The 26455-nt window shown below is 34.5% G+C and overlaps 1 protein-coding gene and 1 pseudogene across 1 annotated transcript; one reads left to right on the forward strand and one right to left on the reverse strand.

Moving 5' to 3' along the window:
- Positions 1–17547: 17547 nt before the first annotated feature.
- LOC114397100 (transcription factor TCP14-like) lies at positions 17548–18114 on the reverse strand. Its single transcript, XM_028359221.1, has one exon. The coding sequence runs from the start codon at positions 18112–18114 to the stop codon at positions 17548–17550; it is 567 nt and encodes a 188-aa protein (XP_028215022.1).
- A 1296-nt stretch (positions 18115–19410) lies between these two features.
- LOC114397101 lies at positions 19411–23742 on the forward strand (annotated as a pseudogene).
- The last annotated feature ends 2713 nt before the right edge of the window (positions 23743–26455 follow it).

Below are 26455 nucleotides of genomic sequence, written 5' to 3' on the forward strand. Positions count from 1 at the left end.
GGGCCTACATATATGTGTGTCTGACTAACAAAGTGCTGAGATGTTTAAGCAGGCAATGGCAACCAAAAGTAACAACAATTGCAGAATCAAGAGATCTCACTAATATGTCTCTTGCCACTCTCTTTGGAAAACTTCAAGAACATGAAATGGAACTTATGAGACTCCATCAACATGAAGAGAATGATAAAAAGAGGAAAGGAATAGCACTCAAAGCCTCATCATCTTCTATTCAAGAAGAAAGTAACAAAGAGGACTTGATTGAAATAGAAGAAGATGATGGTTTCAGATTTTTTGTGAAGAGATTTAATAAATTTCTGAGAAACAAAAGAAATCAAAGGAAATCAAACATCAATCCAAAGAAGAAAGGAGAAGATTCCTCCTTAGCCCCAAAATGCTATGAATGCGATCAACTTGGGCACATGAGATTCGATTGTCATGTCTTTTAAAGAAGAATGGAAAAATCCGATAAGAGGAATTTCAAAGAAAAGAAAGCATACATCACTTGGGAAGATAATGACATAAATTCTTCAAGTGATTCAGAAAATAAAATCATAAATCTAGGTCTCATGGCGAAAGACTATGAAAGCGGAGAAGAGTTTACACATTGATAGTGGTTGCTCCAAACACATGGCAAAAAATGCATCAAAGATTATTCATATTTCTCTCAAAGATAGTGAATATGTGATCTATGGAGACAACAAACAAAGGCCACTTGATCAACAAGCCCAACAAGTGGTATCAAATGATACCAAAAGGTCACTTACCTTTGATTGATTACTTTTGATTATTTTTGTCTATGATTGTTAATTTTTTATTGAGTTTTGATTGTCCTTGATGATTATGATTGATAGTTATGTTGATTGTCTTTGATGATTGTTTTTGATTGAGTTTTGATTGTTTTTTATGATTGCTTTTGATGATTTCTTTTGATTGAGTTTTTTATTGTCTATGATGATTGTGGTTGAGAGTTATGATTGTCTTTGATGATTGATTTTGATGATTGTGTTTGAAGGTTATGTTGATTATTGATAACTTTTGATGATTGTTTTTTTATTATTATATATTTTGATTGTTTTATACTCGATATGTATTTTTGTGGGTGCAAAATAGTTTGTTTTAATGCCTTTTGGTATCACTTGACTCTCATATATTGCAACAAGCGGTAACATTTTCTTGTAGGCCATGAAATGATACTTGTATGGTATGGAATTCTCTACTCTTTTAATTCATTATAAATTGCTGAATGGTTTTCTCCTCTCTGCTCATGATTTGTTTTTGATGTTGACAAAGGGGGAAAGATAGATAAAAGATAAAATAAAAGAGAAATTATCTATTCTTTATGAGACAACTTTTTATATACGAAATCTATGAAATCTTCAACTGTCTCATATAAGCAATCATTGCAAAATCAAGGGGGAGTAAACTATACAGATAGATATTTTTTTGTTGTTGCTCCTAACCTATAGACAGATAGATATTTTTTTGTTGTTGCTCCTAACCTATAGATGGTTGTCATCATCAAAAAGAGAGAGAATGTAAATCATGTAGGTTTTGATGATGTCAAAAAGAATTCACTTGATAATGATTGTAAAAAAGAATTCACTTGATAATGATTGTCAAAATAAAAAAGGGGGAGAATGTGAATGTATGAATACATGATTTTGATGATGCCAAAGTAGAATAAAAAAAGGTTGCTTCAAAGGAGAAAACATTGCTTCAAGATTAATACAAGGTTGCTTCAACAAATAAAGCCTTGCTTCAATATTATCTAAAGATCAAGTCTTGCCTTAAAACAAAGTGTTTTCAAGACATCCAAGACTCTGGTAATCGATTACCAGGCAGTGTATCGATTACCAGAAGACAATTTTGAAAAATAGCTGTTAAAAACGGTTTTGAATTTGAATTTTGAACCTGTAATCGATTACCAGATGTTTGTAATCAACTACCAGCAATGGAACTCTTGATATTCAAATTTAAAAGTCATGACCCTTCAAAATATAACTGTGTAATCGATTACCAGAAACATGTAATCGATTAACAGTGAAAAATTTCAAAAAAAGCTTTTTGAAAAGACACATCTCTTCAAACCATTTTGAAAAGGCACAAAGGGCCTATATATATGTGAGTCTGACTTCAAAAAGCAAGAGAGAGATATTCTAAGAGAACTTCGTTGTTAAATGCTTTCTCAACAACTATTGGGAAAACACTTGCAAATCTATTGAGAGTTCATTCAGGAACATCAAGTTGTATTATCCATTCTGAAGGAGAGAAATCTTTCTGTTCATCTCAGAAAGTAAGTTGTAATCAAGAGACTGGTTGTTTCTTGAATTGCGAGTTTCCAGAACACAAGGGAAAGGGATTCCTTGGATGTTTAGAAGTTGTAAAAAGGTTTTTTACAAAGTTAGTGAAAATCGTTAGTGGGTTTCTTGAGGACTGGATGTAGGCATGGGAAGTGGCCGAACCAATATAAATCAAGTTTGCATTTTTCTCTTCCCTTATCTCAGTTATTTTACTGTAGTTTTTGTCTTGGGCATTTAAAAGAACATTGTTAAATTGATTTCTTCTTCTCCTTCTTCATTCTGCATTCTAAACCTATCATTTAAAAGGGGGTTTAAGTTTGTTAGTGAGCGAATTTTGAAACTCAATTCACCCCCTCTTAAGTTATCAAGGCCACTTGTCCAACACCTTGACCCTAAAAACATATGAAAGCATGTATGATATGTCTCATTTGGAGTTGTATAGCCTTTGGAATTAAATTTTTAAGATATGGCAAGTTATTTGTGTGCAATGCTTTGTTTTCAAAGTTTTTGAAATTGGAGTAGGCATCTATAGTTATGGACCTCAAAATTGAGCTCATAGGGTACAAAAACCTAGGGATAGACATAAAATACAACCAATTTGAGTTAGTATAGCTCTTGGAATCACAATTTCAAGTTTTGCTCTTTTTTTGTAGTTTCTGCTATGTTTTCAACGAACTGCACATATAGGCTTGGTTTCTGTAGATTTTAAGCATGGAAATGATTTCCTTGTGTTTGAAAACATAGGGTTTAATGTAAAATTTGCATGAAATGTATTTCTACAACTCTTGGAAATTAGAAAACAAGTTTTGTGAACTTTATGGTTTAAGTGCAGTGAAGTTTTGTGTTAGGGAAAAATGAGAGTGGATTTAAGAAATTTTGAGAGAAAAAATGAGTTTCTTGCATTTGAAAACCTTGAGAGACATATATGGTTTGTCCTAATTGGATTTCTACATTAATTGGAAAGTTGATTTCAAAATTGATAATTTAGTGCAATTCCTAATGAGAATGTGTCAAAAATGTGTAGAAATGCATGGAAAAGATGATGGGAAATATGGATTGAATTCTTTACTTTAATTGAGACTTTATTGTGTAGAAGTGCAAAAAAGTTTATGCTAATTGTCGTAAGACCAAGTGGGACCACTTTTGGCAAGGCTTGTTGCATCTTATGAATTTAAGTTTATTAATGATGTTGATTATGAGCTATCATGCTTTGGAATTGGGTTCAGGAGTGTTCGACCCTTAGCAACATTTATTTTGAATGCATTCCAATGATTTTACTGATTTGATATGTAGTGAGGAGTGATTTTGTAAAGTGGTCTTCTCCACTTAAAGGGTCATGTTGATTGATGACCTTAGAGAGGAAAGAGGATTAATTTTCCACCTCTCTTGATATGTTTGTGTGTGTGTGTGCACAGTGAAAGATACTTGTAGTCGAGTAATTCATGAGGATTGGCAAGCATTTCGAGGAAGGAATAGACAAATGAGGTGGCGAGATTGTGTTAGAATTAGAGGGATTTTTGTGTCAAGAGTTAGGGCCTGATCCTATTCAATGGGAATACACTCTCTAATGTTTATTCACAAGTACCAATGTGATTGTCGTTCATGCTTCTCATCATAAAGAAAGAGTAAGGATTCATTAAGTGAGGGTGGATGACATAAAATAGGTACATTGGGGGACAGTCCAAATGGTTCAAATAAATGTGGGGGAATATTGATTGGTGATAACCTGACTAAGGACATTTCCAATTAGTTCAGAGGACCCGCGGGCCTCACTTGACATTCCTGACTAGAGCGGAGCTGTATTCATAGTTGCTAATAGTGCCATGTCCTATATTGGCATGTGACATGTCCTTTGAATCGTCGTCCATATATTGTGTAAGGCCATGAAGGCCTAGGAGGCTTAGTGGTAGTGTTGGCCCAAGAATAAGGATTGTGTTGGAGTAGAACTGCAGATTAGGATGTCGTGAGTGATGCATGATAGAGTACCACCCATTTTGGTTGTATAGGTTATGTGTGCAACTTAATATCTGTGTATGTGGAGTTCAAAGGGATGGAGTACTCACTCCCTTATTACCATTCTCAGGATACGATGTTGAGCACGTCGCCAAATCCCTTATTCTTCATTGACACCATCGAGACACAGTGGGAACACAATGATACACTCTATATTAACCATTTCTATGGGTTCCTCTGTTTTCGTTGTGCATCGATAAACATACTAGAATATAGACAATGTATAGTTGACTTTTATGATTGGTGGACTCAGCCCACATTGCCATATTATTGCTTCATCGTTCCCGTGCTAGAGTTTGTTATCCCTTCCATGTCAGATTCACCACTAGCGGATGATGTGATGTCCACTTCTGAACCTAGCCTCTCATTTGAGGATATTAAGGCCATTTCCCCTGATTTGATGCCACCCGGGGTAGACTTGGTGGATTTCATGTTAGAGGACACGGGAGAGGAGTTGGAAGAGGACACATATTTCGAGAAGGATTCGTCAATGGATGAGAAGGCTCCCATCACGGAGTTGGAGTTTATGCCAAAAGTTTAACAATAATCTATTCTTAAATTTGATTTTGGTTTCGTGAAGAAATAACATTTTACATCATTTTCATAAAAGAATGTTACAATTATATATATATATATATATATATATATATATATATATATATATATATCAATGTTTCTAAATAATTAACTTAAAAATAATATTAAGAGATAGTCAATCAAATATATAATATTTTTATATATTAAAAAATCAATTATAACATACTATATATGACTTAGGGCAACATTATTTTTTTTTAATAATTTAGTTTCATTGAATTATAACAATCAGTTATTAATTACAGGTAATAATAAATTATTAATTGCCCTAATAGAATAGATTAAATATTAAAATAAAATAATTTTTACAATATAGTGGATAATATTAAAGGAAATGATTTTGGGCAAGAAAATTATATATATAATTGTTGGTCATTATAGAGATATAGTTGATTGTATATGCAGCACACTAATAAAATTAGGATTTTTTGTAATTATAATATTTTAAAAATGACATTGTTAATGAAATTAACATTCACTTTATGTATTAAAATTTAATTTAAGGAATATATATATATATATATATATATATATATATATAAATAAAGAGGATTATACAATGATAGTGTAGAAAGTTTTATAATATTATCTAATCACAATTTATTATGTAAAATAAATTTATTGATTTTTATGATAATTATTTTTTATTTTTTATTTTAAAATCCATATTAATACACACACACAAAGTGAGCATTACTAAAATCAATTACTAATTAAGTTTATAGGATTTTTATATATATGTAAAAAAATCTTTAACTTAAGTTACATGTCAAGATTACAAAAAATAAAAATAAAAATTGATGTTCCCTAATTTTATTTCATTTCTTTGGATTTTCTTATGTCCAGAAGTAATTTTTGCTTTTACATGTTTCTGTTTCTGTTTTTTTCTTTATTTTTATTGTGGGGGACATTAAAGAATATGGTCTTGTTCAATTATTTATAATATAATTTAATATTCATCTTATAATATGAGAGTAATTATTTAAAATTCATTAATTATAAATTTGATCATTAGTTGTCAAGAATGAAAAGTGGTTAATTATATTTTAATTTGTCTTCCATAATTTTAATTAGAACGGTGTCTATACTTTTAATTTACACATTAAAGTGATAATTGATTTAGGCTCATCTGTCAACTCATAATTTATAACATGCTTTATACGTTCCATCTTTTTTTATGAGTCTTAATTTATATGTTTCTCTAATTATATAATAAGCATATTATTAAAAATTAATTATTTTATAGAATTAGCTGACTAATCAAGTTAATATTATTAAAAATTGACTATATATCTAGTACCCATGATGCACGGGAAATTTTGGAGGGGAAACTTTATTAATTTTTTTATATTGAAGAAAATTAAAATCAACTGAAATGTCAAGAACTTATTTATTAAAAAAACATAGAAGAGCTATTAAGAAAATTAATTTTATGGAGATCATTAAAATTTAACACATTTGAGTTCTATACTGTGGACATTTATTAACACAATATTTCATTATAATGGGTAAGTTTATTTAAATTTATTTAAAAAAATATTTTTTAATAAAATAAGTAGTTTTTATTTTTTTGATTTTTTGTCTAAATTTATTTTACTTAAAATAAGCAATTGCTTGCTTCTTCTTTTTTAAGAAGCAAATCATATTTACTTCTTAAAAAGTGCTTAGTGTAAAATTGTTTCTTTTAAATTTAAACAAACTCATCCAATATGTTAAAAAAAATGAAAATTTCCATCTGATCTAATGACTCTAAAATATTCAAATCCCCTTTACATAATTAGATGCTGTAAAAATAAAAATTTAGATCTAATGACTCTAAAATTTAACATATATGTTCGAGCCTGCGTATAGTACCTATTTCTTCTAATTATAAATTTTTAATTTGAATAATATGTATTCAAAATGTTCCTTAATATTCTCACCGTTCAATTCAATCATTTATTATTTTCCATTTAAATTTATTAATTATATATAAATGAAAATTAAAAATATATTTATTACTGTCCTTTTAATTTTATTTTTAAAATTTGCAACGGTTTTAATACATTTAAAATCATAAAAGTAGCCTTTAAAATTTTGGAGGAAAAACTTTTTCACCAAATTTATACTACTCTTAAGTAATTTATGAAGGATAAAATATATGTATTTTATATGGAAGATATATCTTTATATATATATATATATATATTAGATTCTTATAAAAATATACTTAAAGCACTATACATTTATTTTTTTCAACAAATTATCGAAACTATGATAAATAATTGTTTCGTGCATTAAAAAATAATAATTACATATATGTCTAACATGTAAAAATTAAAAACATACACATTAAAAATATATTTAATTTTTACACAGATAAATAGATATATTATAATTAAAAACCTTTTGGGTCTCTATCTTGCACTTAGTTCATGATTCAATAGAAACATACAACTATGAAGCCGCAAATTAACTCAAAAAATTATCCTCCAAATGACAATGTTATTTTAGAAACATACAACTATATGTGGACTTAATTAATATTTGTTTTTTTTCTTAATTCTCTAAATAACTGATATTGCAAATAACATTAAACAAAACAATTGGAGACAAAAAATTTAGAATACATGATTTTAGCAATACATGTGAATTTCTTACAAATCCAATTTAAGCAATACCAAGTTAAATACCAAAACCTTGAACACATATCAAGTCTTAATATAGGGACAGAATAACTCAAAGTAACTAATAAACTGGAAAACTTAAAAAGCCATAAGGAACAACGTTCATGAAATCCCAAAAAAATTACACTAAACTCATCATCATTCACAATGATTTTCCAAGAATGCTTAATCAATAATCACAAATGATTGTTGGATCATCCTGAAACCAAAAATGAAATAACAATAATAAATATATAAATAAGCTTAAATAATCTGTAAAAAAAATCCTTCTTTTATATAATTGACATGTATTAAGTATTTATGTAGTTAGTTAGGTACGTAGTCAAAATGTCATAAAATAATATATATATATATATATATATATATATGTATATCTATATATATAGTTGTTGATTGGTTGGGCTTGGGTGTATAGCGCAGAGTGAATTGAACGAGGGCTTTGTTATTAGCAGCTCCAATCGCTAATGGCACCACCTTCACATTGTAATTATTATAATATATGACCAAATGCCAGTCACGACTGAAACTTGTTTTTCTTGTGTATTTCCACTACTAAAGCAACTTAAACTTGTTGTTGTTGTGTTGTAGAGTAAAAATATACAATGAAAACAAATTTTTGTTGTATCATCAAAACTTATTTTCATTATATATTTTTACTCAACAATACAATGAAAATAAGTTTTTGTTGTGTATTTAAGTAATTTTTTTCTATTTTTCATTTAGTAGAAATCTAAATTGATGCAAGTTTGATCAATATTAATGGATGCAAAAATGTAGTAGAAATCATACTAAATGGTCGTAGATACATAATACAACATTTACCAACAAAATATAAAAGCAAATATAAAATATAAAAATGAAATACAAAATGTCAAATACATAAGATATAACTAAATACAAATTATAAGTCAATGACAAGTCTTCCTCCTCATAGTGTGCAAGCTCCAAAAATGCCCTTTCTCTTATGCTCGTCTCTGTATAAACTGAATACCCTTTTATGCCTCAGAGCCAAGGATCACTTTCCTTAGATCTAATATGGTCTGAAGATCCTAAGCTATGACAAGAAACACCATCAACAAAAAAAGTACAATGTAGTTATACAATGAAAAAGATAGAGTAGTAAAGATACTTGGAGAATAATCAGGTTGATCATCTGCTTGGGGTCTGGTGCAGCACGGTGATGAGGCATGGAAAGAGGGTCTTTGGCTGGGAGCATGATGAATGGATGGTAGAAAGTTTTAAATTGGTACATATAATGATCAATGCACATCCACGGGGCATCAACAACCACATGCCATCCCAGAAGCTCAACATGAAAGACATTACCAAGTACCAACCCACAACTGATAATGTTGGTATGCACCAATGCAAGAAGGAATAAAGTGTGTAAGTCGACAAGGAGCAAGAGGAATCCCCTATACATGGTCTAATTGGCATAAAACTCACTCAGGAAGATAGGGGTTGAACATGGTGCCAAATCGTAGGTGCTCAGTGAAGAACGAGATCACATGAAATGGTTGAACCTCTCGGGGGATCATCCTATGGCATCCAAGATCGTCCTCATGGGCCTAACCTTATCCTTACCCTCTCAGAGGCTTCCATTTGTAGGCACGAGGCTTTTTTTCAATGTATGTCGAAATCAGGTCGCGCTCAATAATAAGAATTAAAGTGCTCATATTTTCATGCCTGAAACACAATATTAAAATAAATATAATCCTAAAAGCCTCAATTTTATAACAATTTTTTTTTCAAATTTGTATTTGTAGAAATGTCATATATCCATCAATTTGACAACAATTATGCATGCTAGCATCGTTGAGGTGGACATATAGAAAACACGAGGCAACAACATCGCATGCATATCAATTGCATCTCCCAAGGTCCTGCGAGTGTTGTGTATTGCCTTTTGCCACACGTTGATGGTACAAGTCTCGTATTCAGGAGAAAGGTACATGGCACACCTTTGTCTGTCGAAAAATACACCTCCTCGTCCTGATTCAAAGGGATGTAAGAATAAGGCACTATTAGAAAATATGTTTTCTACATCGGTTATTTATGACTTTCTACATCGGTTTTTAACTGATTTTGAAAGTATTATGGTTAACATAGGTTTTTTAAAATCGATGTTAACGTAAAATTTACAACATTAGTTATCTAAATAACCGATGTTATATAATAAGAATTACACACACAAAAATGTATAAATGTTGACAATTGACATCCGTTTTCTAGAAAAACCGATGTTAACTTATAGATTAACATCGGTTTTCTATAAAAAAAACCCAATGTTAATCTATATGTTAACATCGGTTTTGTAAAAAACCGATGTTAAATGTTCTTAGGTTAATGTAGAAAACAAAAATCGATGTTAATGTATAAGTTAATATCGGTTTTTTACAAAAACCGATGTTAATGTTTTGGATATTAAAATCGGTATTTTACGAAAGCCGATGTTAGTATACACAAACAGCATCGGTTTTTTGAAGAACCGATGTTAAGTTGTATGTTAACATCGGTTTTTTTTTTCAAAAACCGATGTTGTTTGTGTATATTAACATTGATTTTTGTAAAAAACCGATGTTGTTTTTAGGTTTTTTTAAATACACTTTCTGTTTTTACAAAAAACCCAAAATTTAACATGTCAAATTCAAATCAGACCACACATCACAGCATATATCATTTGCATTATGTTTTTTTACAGTTTTTAGCAGAAAGCTATAGTAAACTATCAATTGATAACTAATAAATGATTTATTAATTACTATCAATAAAGAATATTCAATGTTCAAATGACATAGCAATTAGAAAAAATGTAAAGCAAGGTAGTAAACTAATTAAGTAACCTAAAATGAAATAGTTCCCTAACATCCTAACTTTGATTTCTAACTTTGAGATAATATTGTGCCTACTGGATGCGAAGCGCCTTCAATCTCTATGCTTCCAATGGTCTAACATCGTTAAAATACTGCATGATCAAATAAAAGATAAATTAATAATGTAATAACAATTATAAGAAAATCAACTTTGTTTGAAATAAACATTTACCGTTTCCTAATTATTCCTGAAAGTTCCTAAGATTATCGTGGACATCCAGTGCATGACGTAATAGCCACACTCATTGCTTCCTTTTTGTCTTTATTACACTAAATACATAACGAAATTTGGATATTAATTAAACGTTAACTACAATTAGTGTACACACACATAAGCAGTATATATAAGTAGAAGTTTTATTTAAATCACGTACCTTAACAACAATCCACCTAGCACCAGCCTTGGATTTAGGTTGTGGAGTATCATTAAGTCCTTTCAAAGCACTGTTGAATACGAGGAACATTAAAATATTGATGTTCTTGAGTTATGCTAATGCAAATGTATTGAAAACAACACTGACCTGTTAATTATTCCCTTAAGGTAGTTGTCTGGCCTGTTATGCAAGGAACAAAACCAGAAAACAAGGTTTTCCTTAGGCAGAATGACGACCATTTGCCAGTGTCCGCTACAGTGGAGACGAATATGGGTTATTGTAGTATTATACATTATTTAAATTTAGTTGTTTTGTTTGACTTACCCATTTAGGTAGGCTCCAAGGTAGACATCGCGTTTTGAACTCTGCATCCAACTCTTGATGTAACTTTCCGATTCAAACTAGGATTGCCCAGATCTCTAAATGGACTGTGGCTCGAGGAATCCAAACACATCGGAATTTCCCACTCGCATACTTGTCTCAGTCAGACACCTGTTGTTGTTAAGACAAAATTAATTATGTATGAATTTAAAACAACAACTTAGGTAATTAACAATAATCTAAATTGACTTACAGAATCCACAACTGTATAACTGATATGCTGAGACATTGACCACCATGTACTATTTCGGAGAGATATTCGTGATGGGAAGTCTTGATTAAACACCCCAAACACGGTAGCATCCCACATAACCTGGAGAGGCTTCAAGAAAAGCTGTGGGATGATCAATTTCATCAGATATAGGGGATCATCGACCTTATGATCCGGCCTATCTAAAGGTTTTGCCGGAGAAACAACTGCCTATTTATCGAACATAGTTAATTAACATAATTTAATTATAGGAAACAATTCAATTGAAAAAAAAGAAGCATATGATGAGAGTAAAATACTTGTTCTGATACACGCTTCACGAGATGTGTCGCCCAAGCAAGGAAGGTGTTAAGTGCCTGCCCCACTAAAATAACCTCGTCAGTAGGTACAGGAACGGGAACCTCTGCATCTTCAACCCCCTCAACACCAACCTTCACATGGCCATGCAACAAAGGGATGTTGTGAACCATTGTAGATCCCTCATAAACTCTTCCTAGGGCAACTAGGCGGGAAAGATTTTTTTCGATGTACAACCCGCATTTGTCTGAGTCACCCGTCTCTGGATCGGTCGGTGAGGGATCAACACAACTCCCCTTTGTGCTAACACGAGTAGCTGAGGGACCAACCTCAGACTCCGGAGGCAGTGCAAGTCCCTGTGATTGCATCTGTGATTGAAGCTGGGATTGCATCTGGCTGAAGGATGCCATCAGCTGCCGAGTCACTTTTTCTATGATCAACTCCTCCAGTTGGTCCTTGATTTGTTGAGTCAACTGCTTGAGTTCTTCGAGAGGGATGGAGGAGGAACAGCGGGAGCTTCGTGGAGTCAATCCAAAGTATTGCTTAATGGTGACAACGGCTCCAGCAACACGTACACGACCAGGGTGTTTTGGTCGCCCAATGGCAGCAGTCAGGACATCCTAACGTCCATGGGGGACAAACGAACCCTGTGACGCCTGCTCCTCCAAAGAATCATGTACATAACACATATATTTGTCCAAGGCATTCGCTTAATAAAGAAACATAATTACAATTCTTAATTGAAAATGACTTACAATCTTCTCAGCGATTTCCTTTGCGGCCTTAGACGTCATCTACCCAGTTTTCTTGGTGCGGGCCATCTTCCACTTCACGTGTCGTCTGATGGGAGATAGAGGGTTAATGACGCCCTCAGTGCTTCCAGACTTAGTAGCTTTCTCTAGTTTTTTCTTTGTCTTCTCAGCCATCAGCTTTTGTTCTAAATATTCATAACCCCCACGAGACAGCACGTGGGGGGAGATGTTTTGCTTCATGATGGCCTGTGCTTTTTTCCGCACATCCTGCAAAAATCGAACATTAATGAAAATGATTGCTACAATCTATTATAAGAACTGAATTTTTAGTGGAAAACAATTCATATTACAAAGTACATACCTCCCACAAGGGATCTCTGCGGGTCTGACAAAATTGGGCCCATTTCTCCTTGCTAATGCCATTTTTTCACAGGTGTTGTCCACACCGTCCTTGTTGCCTTCAAGTGCCCATTTCCTAGTCAAATCAGATTTAAACTGCCTCTATCGCTCGCCGACAGTCTGCAGAACTTTCTTCTTTTGTCTACTGTTAGAAGCTTCAAGGATTTCAAATTTTTCCTGACAAACAATAAATTAGATTTTATTGTTAGTAAATTATAAATTTTGGATACTAAAGAAAATCAAAGAAGAAAACTAAAATACCTAAATATCCTCCCATATCAAATCCTTCTGAGCAACAGGGACTTCCTTCCAGGTCTCGTATGTCACGTCGACCTTATCACGAGCAACAATCCCCAAATATGTTCTTAATTTCTTCTTGTGGGTATCATCGGCCTTGCCAGTCGCAGGATCGACGTGGACCATTGGTCTCTCTGCCCCATGTGGTCTAGTGACCAAGGATCGTAGCTGTGTCGCCTTACGTGTCTGCTTCAAGGTGGACGGAGACGTTGATGCTACTATAGGAGGAGGAGGAGGAGGCGAGGAAGGTGGAGTAGCCATGGTCCTGTAAAGAGAAAAACTTGAGTTAGTTAACATTATCAAAAACCACAGTATGAGTTATGTAAATCGGTTTACTGAAATCAAATACATAATTAGAAAATTACATTAGACGATGTTAATTAATTCTACTTCATCATGATCATTACGATTAGCATGAATGTCGTCGACTTCTTCTTCTTCGACGACGTTAGGAGTCATTTGTGTGGACAAAGGACTAACATAATTGTCCATGTATGAATCATCATCTTCTACATTAACACCAATTGTTTTCCCGTGTAGAACAACGCACCACCTTTCATCACAAGGGTCTTGCACATAAAATACCTGTTTAGCTTGTTCTACCATGATGAAATGGGTCATTGTGGTAACCTAGTTTCTTTAGGTCTACCAACGTAAATCCTACATCATCGGTCCGCACACCGGTGTTGCTGTCAACCCATCTACATTTGAAAACACATACAATAAATTTGACATAGTTAAGCTCCCAAATTTCATCAATGAACCCAAAGTAAGGGATGGAAGCTACACGGGGATTGTCATCATGCACACTTGCAAAGTGTTGAGATTCAGCCCTTAGGGTGACCCCGCTGTTTTGCATTGTACTTTTGTCATCTTGTGCTTTTGTGTAAAAGGAATACTTGTTTATGTCGTATCCTTGCCAAGTTATAACATTTCTTTTAGGCCCATCTGTTATCCTTCTTAATGTTTCTGAAGCATTTTCATCAGCAAAGATTGTATCTTTAAACCAATTAGAGAAAGTCTTGTTATGCTTTTTCAAGATCTAGTTCTTTGACATTTTTGGATTATTTTGTTTGACTAAAGCTTCATGTTGAAGAATGTATGACAAAACTTTATTAATGTTGTTCAACACATACAAGTGAGCTTGTAACAAATCTTCTACACTTGGAGTGATAACATGCAGTCCTCTTGAACCCTTACTGCCCCTCTGTCGTCATGGCGAGACTCACGAAGGCCAACAGGTTTAGCCTTTTCAATGTACTCTGAACAAAATTCAATGGCTTCTTCTGCAATGTACCTTTCAACAATAGATGCTTCCGGATGATGTAGATTCTTGGTATACCCTTTTAAGATCTTCATGTATCGCTCAACCGGGTACATCCATCACAAATAAACAGGACCACAACATTTGATTTCTCTGACCAAATGAACAATTAAGTGAATCATGATGTCAAAGAAAGCAAGAGGAAAATACATCTCTAACTGGTACAGTATAATTGCGGCCTCATTTTCCAGGTCATCAAACTTGAAAGGATCAAGGACTTGCTACATATGGCATTGAAGAAAAAGCACAGGCGAGTTATGGCTAACCTGACTTTTTTAGGCAAAATGTCTCATATGGCCACGACTAACAATTATTGCATCAACACGTGACAATCGTGAGACTTTAACCCTACCAGCTTAAGCTCCTTCAACTACACAAAACTCTTAATATTTGAAGAGTATCCTTGTGGGACTTTGACTCGGTGCAGACACTGACAAAAACTTATCTTCTCCTTTCTGGACAAAGTATGACAAGCTGGAGGCAAGTATATTTTTTTCCCATCAGACCTTAGATGCAACTGCGATCATATACCCATGTCAGCTAGATCTTGACGGGTACTTAGACCATCTTCCTGCTTGCCTTGAATGTTAAGGAGCATCCCAATGACACTATCACATACATTTTTCTCCACATGCATAACATCAATACAATGTCTAACATCTAGATCAGACCAGTACGGAAGATCGAAGAAAATGGACCTCTTCTTCCATATGCAAGTCTTACTTTTATCCTTCTTTTAGGTCTTTCCAAATATAGTATTCAGGTGTTCAACCCGCTGGAAGACCTGCTCAACAATCAACGGTATCGGCGCAGTTTCATGCTTTTGACTTCCATTAAAATCCTTTTTCAATTGTCCGTAAGGGTGATGAGGTTTTAGAAAACGGCGATGCCTAGTGTACATTGTTTTTCTACCATGTTTCAGTTGTATGTAGCTTGTGTCTTCTTCACAGATGGGGCATGCATTATGAGCCTAAACACTGTAACCGCTGAGATTCCCATATGCTGAAAAGTCATTAATGGTACAAAAAAAGCATGGCATGCATTTCAAAAGTCTCCTTGTGAAACCCATCAAACACTAAAACCCCCTCATCCCACAACTTTCTCAGGTCTTCAATCAACGAACTTAGATAAACATCAATGTCATTTCTTGGATGTCTTGGGCCTGATATCATCATAGGCAACATCATGTATTTTCGCTTCATGCACAACCAAGGAGGAAAATTGTAAATTACTGGTAGAACTGGCCATGAACTGTGTTGAGTGCTTAAATTGCCATATGGATTCATTCCATCACTGGCTAGTCCAAGCCTAAGATTTCTTGCCTCTTTGGCGAAATCTGGATACAAACCATCAATCTTCTTCCACTGGGAGCAATCAGCCAGATGACGGACCATTCCATCATAGTTTCTCCCATTTGCATGCCAGATAAGGTCTTTTGCGTCGTCGCCATTAGCAAAAAGACGCTTAAACCTTGGAATAATGGGAAGATACCACAACACCTTCACTGAAGGGCCCTTCTTTGAGTTTTCATCAGAATTGTAGTCCTTATCATCCTTCACTTTGTATCGTGACTCCCCACACCTAGGGCATTTGGACATTTCTTCAAATTGATGCATGTACAGTATGCAATCATTTGGGCAATCATGAATCTTCTGATACTCCATACCTATCGGACACAATATCTTTTTGGCCTGATAGTAACTTTTAGGCAACGTGTTTTCCTCTGGAAGCAACTCGTGCCCTACTTGAAGCAGTGAAGTAAAGCTTTTATCACTCCACCCATATCTGGCCTTGACATTAACCAGACTTAACACCACTGACAACAGCATCAAGGAATTCTTGCACCCTGTATACAAAGGCTTCTTTGAATCACTCTGCAATCCTTCATACATAGGGGCATGTGCTTGCTGAAAAGACTCTTGTCCAAGGTCACAAATCTTATCCTCCAAGCGATCTCCCATTTCTACATCAAATGGTTCAGATTGGGACCCACTCTGCATGTCTGTCAATTCACCATGTCATATCCATGTCGTGTAATTCTTCTTAATCCCATCACACAATAGATGCTCCCGTATGTTGTCCAGTATTTTTCGTCTTCCATTTAAACAATTGATGCAAGGACAATAATATTTTCCATCTTCATCCGGTCGACCTCTTTTTGAAGCAAATTGCAAGAACTACTCGATGCCTTCCTCATATTCTGGGCTGATGCGACTTTCATTCATCCAACTTCGATCCATCTATGTAATAACTCCATGATACTCACAAAGTTATTCGATGCATGAAAATCTAACTCCTTTATTATAGGTGTGGCCATTCAGGAAGATCGTCTTTTATGGTAGCTTCATATGTCTGGGTTTCTATTTTGTTAAATTTGACAAAATTTTGGCAACATTTCACATTGGTCTCCAAGTACATGACATGAAATCAGTGAAATTAATTTCCCGATAATCAAGTATGCACTCAGAGAACAACTAGAAATGCATTGTACCAAAATTTCATCAAATTAAACAAAATAATTTTAACCTTAACACATGAATCTACCATAAAAATACCAGTCTCCCCAAACTGTCCAAACGGACAATTCAAGATTGAATACAATGATTAATGCAAACTATCCGCAACAATCATTGCATTCAATCTCAAACGGGAATCTAAGGTTCTCTCATCATGAACACAATTTGCATATCATATATAAGTTGTCTTTAATGGCAGTGAACAAGAAATAAAAACATTAATTGGTAACAAACATTTGTAAGTAGCACACAGAGTAGTGAGGACAGTCATACAATGTGAATAAGTGAAACATTTTTAAAATTTGACTTTTATAAGAGAAGTAACTGCAGTTTTATTGCCAACCTGCCTCATTCCTTAATTTTTCAATAATGTGATTTAATACTGTTGTTATACTTGTGATTTAGTTCTCTTGGAAACCTTGAGAAGGAGTAGAGAAGTATTATGCTAGGTTTTGGAAACAACTAGGTAAGTGTTTTATAATTGGTGTCTTGTTTTTATAGGTGGTGCTTAAACAGATTATGCTAAAACTATGTTTATCTTACAGCCTTAAATTAGACAATGGTGTCTGAAATGTAAGGAAGATGGCACGCCGCCATCGCTAAGCTTCGGCTTGGCCTGCTGTTGCAGCATGGTGGTGTTGAGGGTGTTGGATTGGAAATTGAGAAGTGTTGATGTGTTGTTATTGGTATTGTCAGAGGAAAAGGCTATGTCGGGGAAGAAGGTTCTTCGTTGATGTTGTTGGAGGGAGAAATTGGGGTTGAAGTAGGAGGGTCGGAGCTGGGAGGGGACGAACATGGAGGAGCCGGAACTGCGTATAGAGATGTTCAGGGAGGTGAAGTTGGCGGGGATGGTGTCGGTGCCAATGGTGGCGATCATAGCAGGCTCCACCTGCTGGAGGAGCCACTCAATGGTTTTGTCGTCTGACTTGTGGCCCAACTCGCGGTTGAGTTGGAAGACGCGGGTAGCGCAGAGGGTCGGCATTCGAATGCGCCGCCCGCGCCCGTCCACCTTCGTGTGTTGGTCCTTGGTTGAGGTGCGCTTTGGCGGAGGCTTTTTGCTGTTCTGATGGTGGTGGTGGTGGTGATGGTGGTGGAGATCCTCGCCTCCCTCCATGATTGCATGGAGAGGAAGAAAATAAACTTTGGTGGTGGTGTGTGAGTGAGTGAGTTGTGTGTGTGTGTGTGTGTATGTTTGAGTATGTTTGTGTTTGTGTGTGAGATAAAGAGAGATCGTTTTTTTTATGACACAGGTTGTCAATTGTGATCAGTGAGTTTGTAGTTTAATATGTGTGGTAGGTCTTCTGGTTTTTAAGAGAGGAGGGGATGTGTGTGTAGCTATAGGTAAGCTATAGGTTGGACTAGAAGTGGAAAAATCATGGATTTTTTATTGTATTGTGTTGATGTACTGCCATGTCTTTCCTTTTTATTTGCTTTACTGGTTTTAGAAGTTATTGGTTCTAGCTGCTATTCAAGTTTGTCTTCCTAGTCTGAACCATAAACTTAATCTTGGGAGGTTTCAACAATAATTGACAAGAACAATATGCAATAACAATATACATAGAAGAAACAACAAAAACATAGCATGCAGAATAACCAATCAAGGCAGAACGAAGAAGGCATAATAAGCAAGAAAAACACTCCGAAGTAAGGATGTGGTGGCGCAAACCTTCTAGAAGCAGAATATCCCAAATGTTGGTGTCGTTAGATATTGTCTCCGGTAGCAATTTGTTTTGAAATTTGTTTCTTTCCTCCAAGGCACTAGCTGCCAAAAGCTGTTAAGAATAGTAGATAAGTAACTTCTAGATCAAAAACTGTGGACATCACAGGCCATGTAGCAAATGCAAAAAACAATCATCATAATCATCATGAGTATATCAACAGCAGTTTGGGACATAAGGTGCTAACTAATGAACTTGAATATCGTAAGCTTCAGGAAATAAGGAAGACAATAGTTTGGGACTACACGTATCCATGGTTTCAACTAGTAGTTGATAGCAGTAGCAACACAGATACGTAAGACCACACCCAGGTAAACCAACCCAGATAAACCATGTGTTAGCACTCTAAAAGAAGTCAAGAAAACAACTCTTCCCTTAAAAGATAGGAAGGAAGAAACTCCTAACCAAAAACTCTAGCGTTATGTTCCACTTTTGTAATTCAGCAACCTTGTTATGTCATTGCTTCAACCTTCTTATTCTAGTACATCTTTTTTTTCTTTTCCATTTTCTGATTCAAAATCCCACTGTTCAAAACCTTTCAATATCTAAGTCCTGGAAAGTTTAACTTCTCAAAAGGGTAAAGGCTTTTACTTGGACTATGACACATTTTAGAATTAATATAAATGATCTGTTACAGAATTGTAGGATTGAAAAGGCTATTCCTGTTACAGAATTTCAAGTGGATAATTGCTATGGGGTATTGTTGGGAATTTATAGTTGCTTTTGGGGATAAACAAGGATTTTCTTATCTAGAGAAACATTATAATGAAGAAAAAAAAATTATTGCTTACTAAACAAAGGGAATATTTATTGACCATGTGAACCAAATAGGGAGGTCCTAATAACTGCATCATTGTATTAACTTACTCCTTTGATCCTCTTGAAAGCAGGGTAATAAATCTTTAATCTTGCTTTAATTTTGATCCACTGCTTATTAAAAACTTTATTACACTATCATCCTATGATGTGCTGCCATTTCACCAAAAGAGTATGACCTCTCATGTAATTGTAGTCATAATCAATATCTTTTGATGTGCCAACAAATGACTAGATGGTAGTGTACAAAACTTCTGCACAGAATAATAGATCATAACTATGGGATGTCATACAGGAAAAGATAAGATCAATAAGGAATGAATATATTAGAGAGAATGTTAGTGGCGCCTATTGAGGAAAAAAAGGTAAATATGATTAGGACATGAGAGAAGAAGACTATAGAAACCCATTCAAAAAGGTAGAGGTACAGTGGCAGACCAAGAAAGACTCTTATGTGAAACCATGTGTTAGCACTCTAAAAGAAGTCAAGAAAACTTGAAATAATCATTTCCTAAAAAAAATTATGAATCTTACTCTAACCTAGCTACCCACGTATCATCGAATTGCTATGTTGTGTATATTACTAAATATACATTATCTCCACCCCATCCCCACCAAAAAAGAAATCCACTGTGAGGGAGAGTTGTACAAAAACCTTGAAAGTTTTTATTTGCTCTAAGGGTACTGTTCCTGCATGTGGCTATTTCTTGTTGATTTTTGTTTCTGCACTAAGGTTACTGCTATGATATTTTGCTCTTTGGTTGTGGTTACTGGATTTATCAAGTTTGGGATCTTGAAGGGGCTTTGGCTAGTGATTCTGAATTTCTTCTATTTTGTTTCGTTCAATTCCTTTGCTATTTGGCATTTTAGTGGCTATTTTAATGATCTTGTGTTCTATTTTCCTTGTGTTCTACTATGATATTTTGCTCTGAGTTTTGTGTGCTTATTGTTTGTCCCTGACTGTTTTTGAGCTTATCACATTTAAATTCAAGTTTTATATCCTGCAAGTGTTTTTGGTCTGTGTTTGTTCTATGCCTACCACTATCTTGAATGAGCTTAGCACAATTATGCAATTCTTTTTGGTTTCTTTTAGAGTTGATAGTTATTTAATTGTTGAGTTCTGTTATTTTTTTCTTGTTTCTCAATTTTGTCCCTCTTATTTTCATTTATCTTATCTTTAGTTTTTCATTCGCTTTAGACAGGAATAAGGAAGGTCATGGAGATATAGTTGCTAGATTTTTAAGATTATTAGCTTTTGTAGAAGGAAGTGCATATTTGTAAAATCTATTTTTGTTTCATTGGCTGTACTGCAACATGGGGATCACTTGTGTAGTTGTGCCTACTTACAAGATCATCTAAATTTGTTATCTTTTTTAATGTTTGAATAGCTTAAGAAACACTACAAATATGTTAAAGCCTAATAGAACTTAATGCAGTTTTTTGGTTGTTACTATTATACTTTTCTGATGTGTATTCGGTTTAGTAATATGTGTATGATATCACAACATGTATACATTTATGAATGGTTCTTGCTGAATTTGGAGGGAGTTAGGAGGGAATAGCTTGATTGATATTGCTTGTGGGTGTAGTGCCTTTTCAGAGCATCTATATATATATAGATTCTTAATAGACTAAGTGAGGATTGTTTTCTTGATAAAGAGTAAATGGATGCTACTTCCTAAATACTAACTCCTATCATGAACTGCATGTCATTCTAATAGTTCCAATAGAAGTGAATATTTTGGTGTTGTATTTTCCTTTACTTCATTTTCTGCTTATAATATATATCTTATGATCTTAGACAAGCAAACCATCTTTTCCCTAGGCGTGGCCTATATAATTTAAAGAAGATAAAAAATGAAACTAAAAAGGAAGCATTTGGTTATAAGTATAAACTGGATGATAATTTATTAGAGATAAACTAACTATATCTTAATTAACAAGTATGATAACATAAAGTATTAGCAAAGCTGCATACGAATCAAGTGTTGCAGCCAAGGCACAACTTGAGGTAGCCAAAGCCAGATATACAACAGTTGTTTCAGATTTAACAGTTATGAAAGAGGAGCTGGAACCATTGCACAAAGAATATGCTTCCTTAGTGACTGATAGAGATGTAGCTATTAAGAAAGGTGAAGAGGTTGTTACTGCATCAAAGGAAGTAAAGAAGTATGTTGAAGATTTAATTGTTGAACTAATTGCTACAAAAGAGTCATTGGAGACTACACATGCTGCGCATTTGGAAGCAGAGGAACAAAGAATAGGAGCAGTCATGGCAAGAGATCAAGATTCTCTTAATTGGGAAAAGGAACTTAAACAGGCAGAAGAAGAGCTCCAGAGACTCAACCAGCAAATTTCATTTGCAAAGGAACTCAAATCTAAACTGGAAATAGCCTCTACTTTGCTGATTGATTTAAAAGCTGAATTAACTGCTTATATGGAATCAAAGTTAAAGCAACAAGGAGGCCCAAAAGAACCATAGATAAAGACACACACTGACATAGGAGAAGCAGTGGCATCAGCCGGAAAGGAACTTGAGGAAGTAGATCTTAACATAGAGAAAGCAACTGTTGAGATTAGTATCTTCAAGGTAGTTGCTACATCATTAAAATTGGAACTTGAGCAACAAAAAGAAAATCTTGCCTCCATTAGGCAAAGAGAAGGAATAGCCTCCGTTGCAATGGCATCTTTGGAAGCTGAATTGGAAAAGACCAGATCAGAAATAGGTTTAGTTTAGATGAAGGAGAAAGAAGCTAATGAGAAAATGACCGAGCTTCCCAAGAAACTACAACTAACAGCTAAAGAGACTAATCAAGCCAACTTGCTTGCTCAAGCAGCTCGAGAAGAGCTACAGAAAGTAAAGGTAGAAGCAGAGCAAGCCAAGGCTGGAGTAAGTACCATGGAAAGTAGATTACTTGCAGCTCAAAAGGAGATAGAGGCTGCAAAGGCTTCTGAAAATTTAGCAATAGCAGCAATTAAAGCATTGCAAGAAAAAAGGGTTCAAATAAATAATAAAATTACAACGATGGACATTGATGCAGATGTAAAAATGTATATGGTAAGCTTTAAAAAATAAAATAGTAGGAGGGAATAAAGAAACTCCTTTTTTCTCTTAAGTGTATCATATCTAAAATGTATATGCCAAGTGTTTTGCTCTAACTCTAAGTATTGATTTTCGGGATATGAGAAGTAGCCAGGGGAAAAAACTTCATTTTGGTTCTACTGACTTGGACACAAGACAGATAGGGGAGAGACAAACTTCAACATGTCACTTGTTGTGTTAGTGTCCATAGTAAGCTGTTAGTAATAACATATCCTAACCTAAGGATTAACTTAAGCGACAAAATGTAGAATAAACCATTTTGCTATTTTCAAATAAAATCTAAGAATTGTGATTCTAATTAATATATCTTCTTCCCTCACTCCTACTAACTAAAAATTAGTTTTTGTTTAAAATAGTTTTTCAAAACTAAGAAACAAAAACACAATGAGTCACACACCATATGTTAGCTGAAACAAGCCATTGAGATCCTGGACAACGGCAGTACTTTAGAACCAAAAATACATGGCTAGCAATTGTTATATTGACCGCATTATGTGGTCATCAAGTGTACCTTCATAATATTTTACTTCCTCTTAAAGAAAATGTACATATGGCTTCTTAAATTCTATCACAAGATACCAACCCTTCAAGATGTAACTATTAATTGGTTAGTGTAAAACATGGCAGCAATTTTCAGTAAAAGTACGCTGATAATCTAATGAACCAAATGCATAATGAAAAAAAAATCACATTGAGATTTCAAATATTTTGATAAAAAAAAAGGTTCCAAAGAATTGATCAATGAGGTTGGTGAGGGTTGGAAGGTGTACCTCTTGCAAAGAATCAGATTTTGCTCTAAAAGATGCTTCCAATAATTCAGCTTCTATCAAAGTTTTCGTATTTTCTCCAAGTGAGAGCAAACTGCTTTCAAATGCTCTTTTCCAAAACTAGAGCTTCATACATGCAACTCTTGAACCAACTTTTCAAGTCTTATAACAGTTTCCTCAACACTTTTCAATGCCTACAATTATATGCAAAAAAAAAGGCATAGCCAAGAATGAGATACATAAAAATTGTTATACAGTTTCTGCATTAATAATATATGCCTTTTATTTTTATTTTTTAATTTCTTTTTTATCTGTAGATCCAATCCTTGAGAACTTGAAGTATGACAGGTTTGACAGTTGAGAAATAAAATGGCTAGGGTGCTCTAGGATATAAAGGTTTTAAGCAATTTCAATGTAATTAGTTACTTTTCAGGCATGACAAAATATTCATTAAATAAAAAACCTTATTCTCTTTTCTATGTTGCCCAATATTTGATACAAATAAATGGCAGGATATCTCATTGATGAATCAACTGTGGGAGTTGGAGTCTCATCAACTTATATAGTTTGCAGAAATTTTCCTATGAGTTGGAGTATCTAACCTACTTCTATACCACTTTTCCTTTATTACTACTTTTATGAATTTGGTACCAAGTTGGATGCAATTCCTGTAGTAAACCCTACAACTCTAGCCACAACAAATTTATTTCCTACACTAAACGCAACAACAACCCCTCAAGCACTGGGCTCAACAGGACAAACCACACCCACAACCCCATACATGAACCCTATAAACCCTTACACAAACCCCACAACACCAAAAAGTAGTTTTTTATATAAACTGGAAATGAGAAGGTGGATTTTTCTTTGAGCTAGGCAGTTGCAGGACTAGTTTTTTAGGCCAACTGAGTGTGTTAGTCTTGGTATGGAATAATGGTTTTCATTTTTCGGATAGAGAGTATCAAGTGAGAAGAGTAAACCTTGATAGCATAGTCATATAAGTATAGTTAAGATTGTTTTCATTAGTTTCAATCTGAATCATTCATTCACAAAATTCGGTTAAGATTCATTTTTCTTAAAATCTCATTTCTCCCTAGATATGCTTTCATATACAAGTATGACTTCAAAGTAGGTTCGGGGGCATGCAGATACATATCCAAACCCACCCTCACTTCTGCAAATTGGTAAAACCCAAACTCACTCAGTCAAAGCATACTTCTCCATCAAAATCAGGGCATTGGATATAAGTAGCCATGGTTTAAAGATTTAACAGCCATACCTAGAGAAAACACTGATTGTAAACTTCTGGTGACTCAGAAAGAGTATCACTGATTCAACTGAGGTAATTAAATGAAAGAGTTCTTTCATGATAAAGACTTTTTAATTTAATCTAAAATAAACCATTGCAAGACATACAATGCATGAAATAGGAACAATACTGATTAATATATATTAACAACGATGTAAAGCATGCACATGCTAGGGAAGGCGGTCTAGCTCAATTTATTGAGCATGGCATGCGAGTGTTGTCAACTTTCTGGTACCGTGTTCAATTCCTATGGATAAAAATAAAATGCATATGCTTGTGATATTCTTTTTAGAGAAGAATGTATTAGGGCACATTAACATTAAGTATGCAGTTTGCTGCTCATACAGTTATTCACAAATCCAAGTCTCATGCACAAAAATATGGAATTCTCAACAGAAAGAAGTGGATTTAAACTCAGTCAGATACATACCAGGCAGCCAGTTCTACCTTTTTATGAAGAAACTAATCTGGACTAGTAGGTCCCTACTAGATCTTAGCCTAATCGCATCCGCATGATCAACTATCCAATGTCCTACGAGGTGCACCTCTTATACAAGAACACACTAAGGATAAGGGATATTGCATTAAGTATGAGATACCCTAGGCATGTTTACTTCACTAAGTGTGCAATAGATGAATGCAACCAAATATCTATACAGGACTAGACGAAACATACCTAGGTAAGGTGGCAAAGGAGAAGAAGAAGAGAGTTATGACGATGCTTGAGTGGGACGAAAACGATGCTTGAGCTTAGATGAAACAATGCTAAGATGGGGAACAAAGAACTTCAAGGTAGACGAAGAACAGAGAGCTTTGATGGAGAAAAAGAGAGCGGGAGAACTTAGATGGAGAAGAAAAGAGCGCGAGCAAAATAGGGCTCACGATATTTTTTAAAATCTAAGTTCAACATCGGTTTTTTTTTTAAAAAAAAAACCGATGTTAACTTATCATACGTTAACATCGGTTTTCGTAAAACCCGATGTTAACAAACTTATGTTAACATCGGTTTTCTGCAAACCCGATGTTAACGAAGTGACGTTAACATCGGTTCTTGGAAAACTGATGTTAACTAATTAATGTAAACATCGGTTTTCCAAGAACCGATGTTAATGGATACACAGTATTTACAATTATGTCACCGCATTTACGTTAACATCGGTTTTTAACAAAACCGATGTTAAGCTGCTGATGTTAAATCTGCTTTTTCTAGTAGTGGGGCTTCCCAACAATGGCAAGGTGTAGGATACATGACAATTGAGCTAGTGTTGTGCCACCACTCAACAAAAGCATATAATATGGCTTTATTTACCATGCTAAACTATACATGTGTCAATGGAGCCAACCCTGACTCCTAATTAAATATACCTAAGAACGTCTGGATTGGTCAGCAGGTCAATAATATTCAAAGCATTATTGATACTCTTTAGTGGTGGCTTATTTGATCCTTCCCATAGTCGTGAGCAATATGATTTGAATAGGATGCCATCATAGAGTAGTTTGCAAAACCTCTTAGGTAAGGGGCCCGTCAATCCAAAGATCATACTCTATTCATGCTGCATCATCCTATGACTCATCATCATCAATCTCAACATCAGCAATGGTATCAACGAGAACTATCTCGTCATCTTGAGCCAATGTAGCCACACGCTCCTTTGTAATTGTCAAAGCTCTTTGCCTATATAAGCAGAACCTATGAGTGGCACTCGTTGATCACCATGTGATTACCTGGCTCATCCCCCCTG

This window comes from Glycine soja, chromosome 18 (assembly GCF_004193775.1).
Source record: "Glycine soja cultivar W05 chromosome 18, ASM419377v2, whole genome shotgun sequence".
In the NCBI taxonomy this organism is placed as follows: domain Eukaryota; kingdom Viridiplantae; phylum Streptophyta; class Magnoliopsida; order Fabales; family Fabaceae; genus Glycine; species Glycine soja.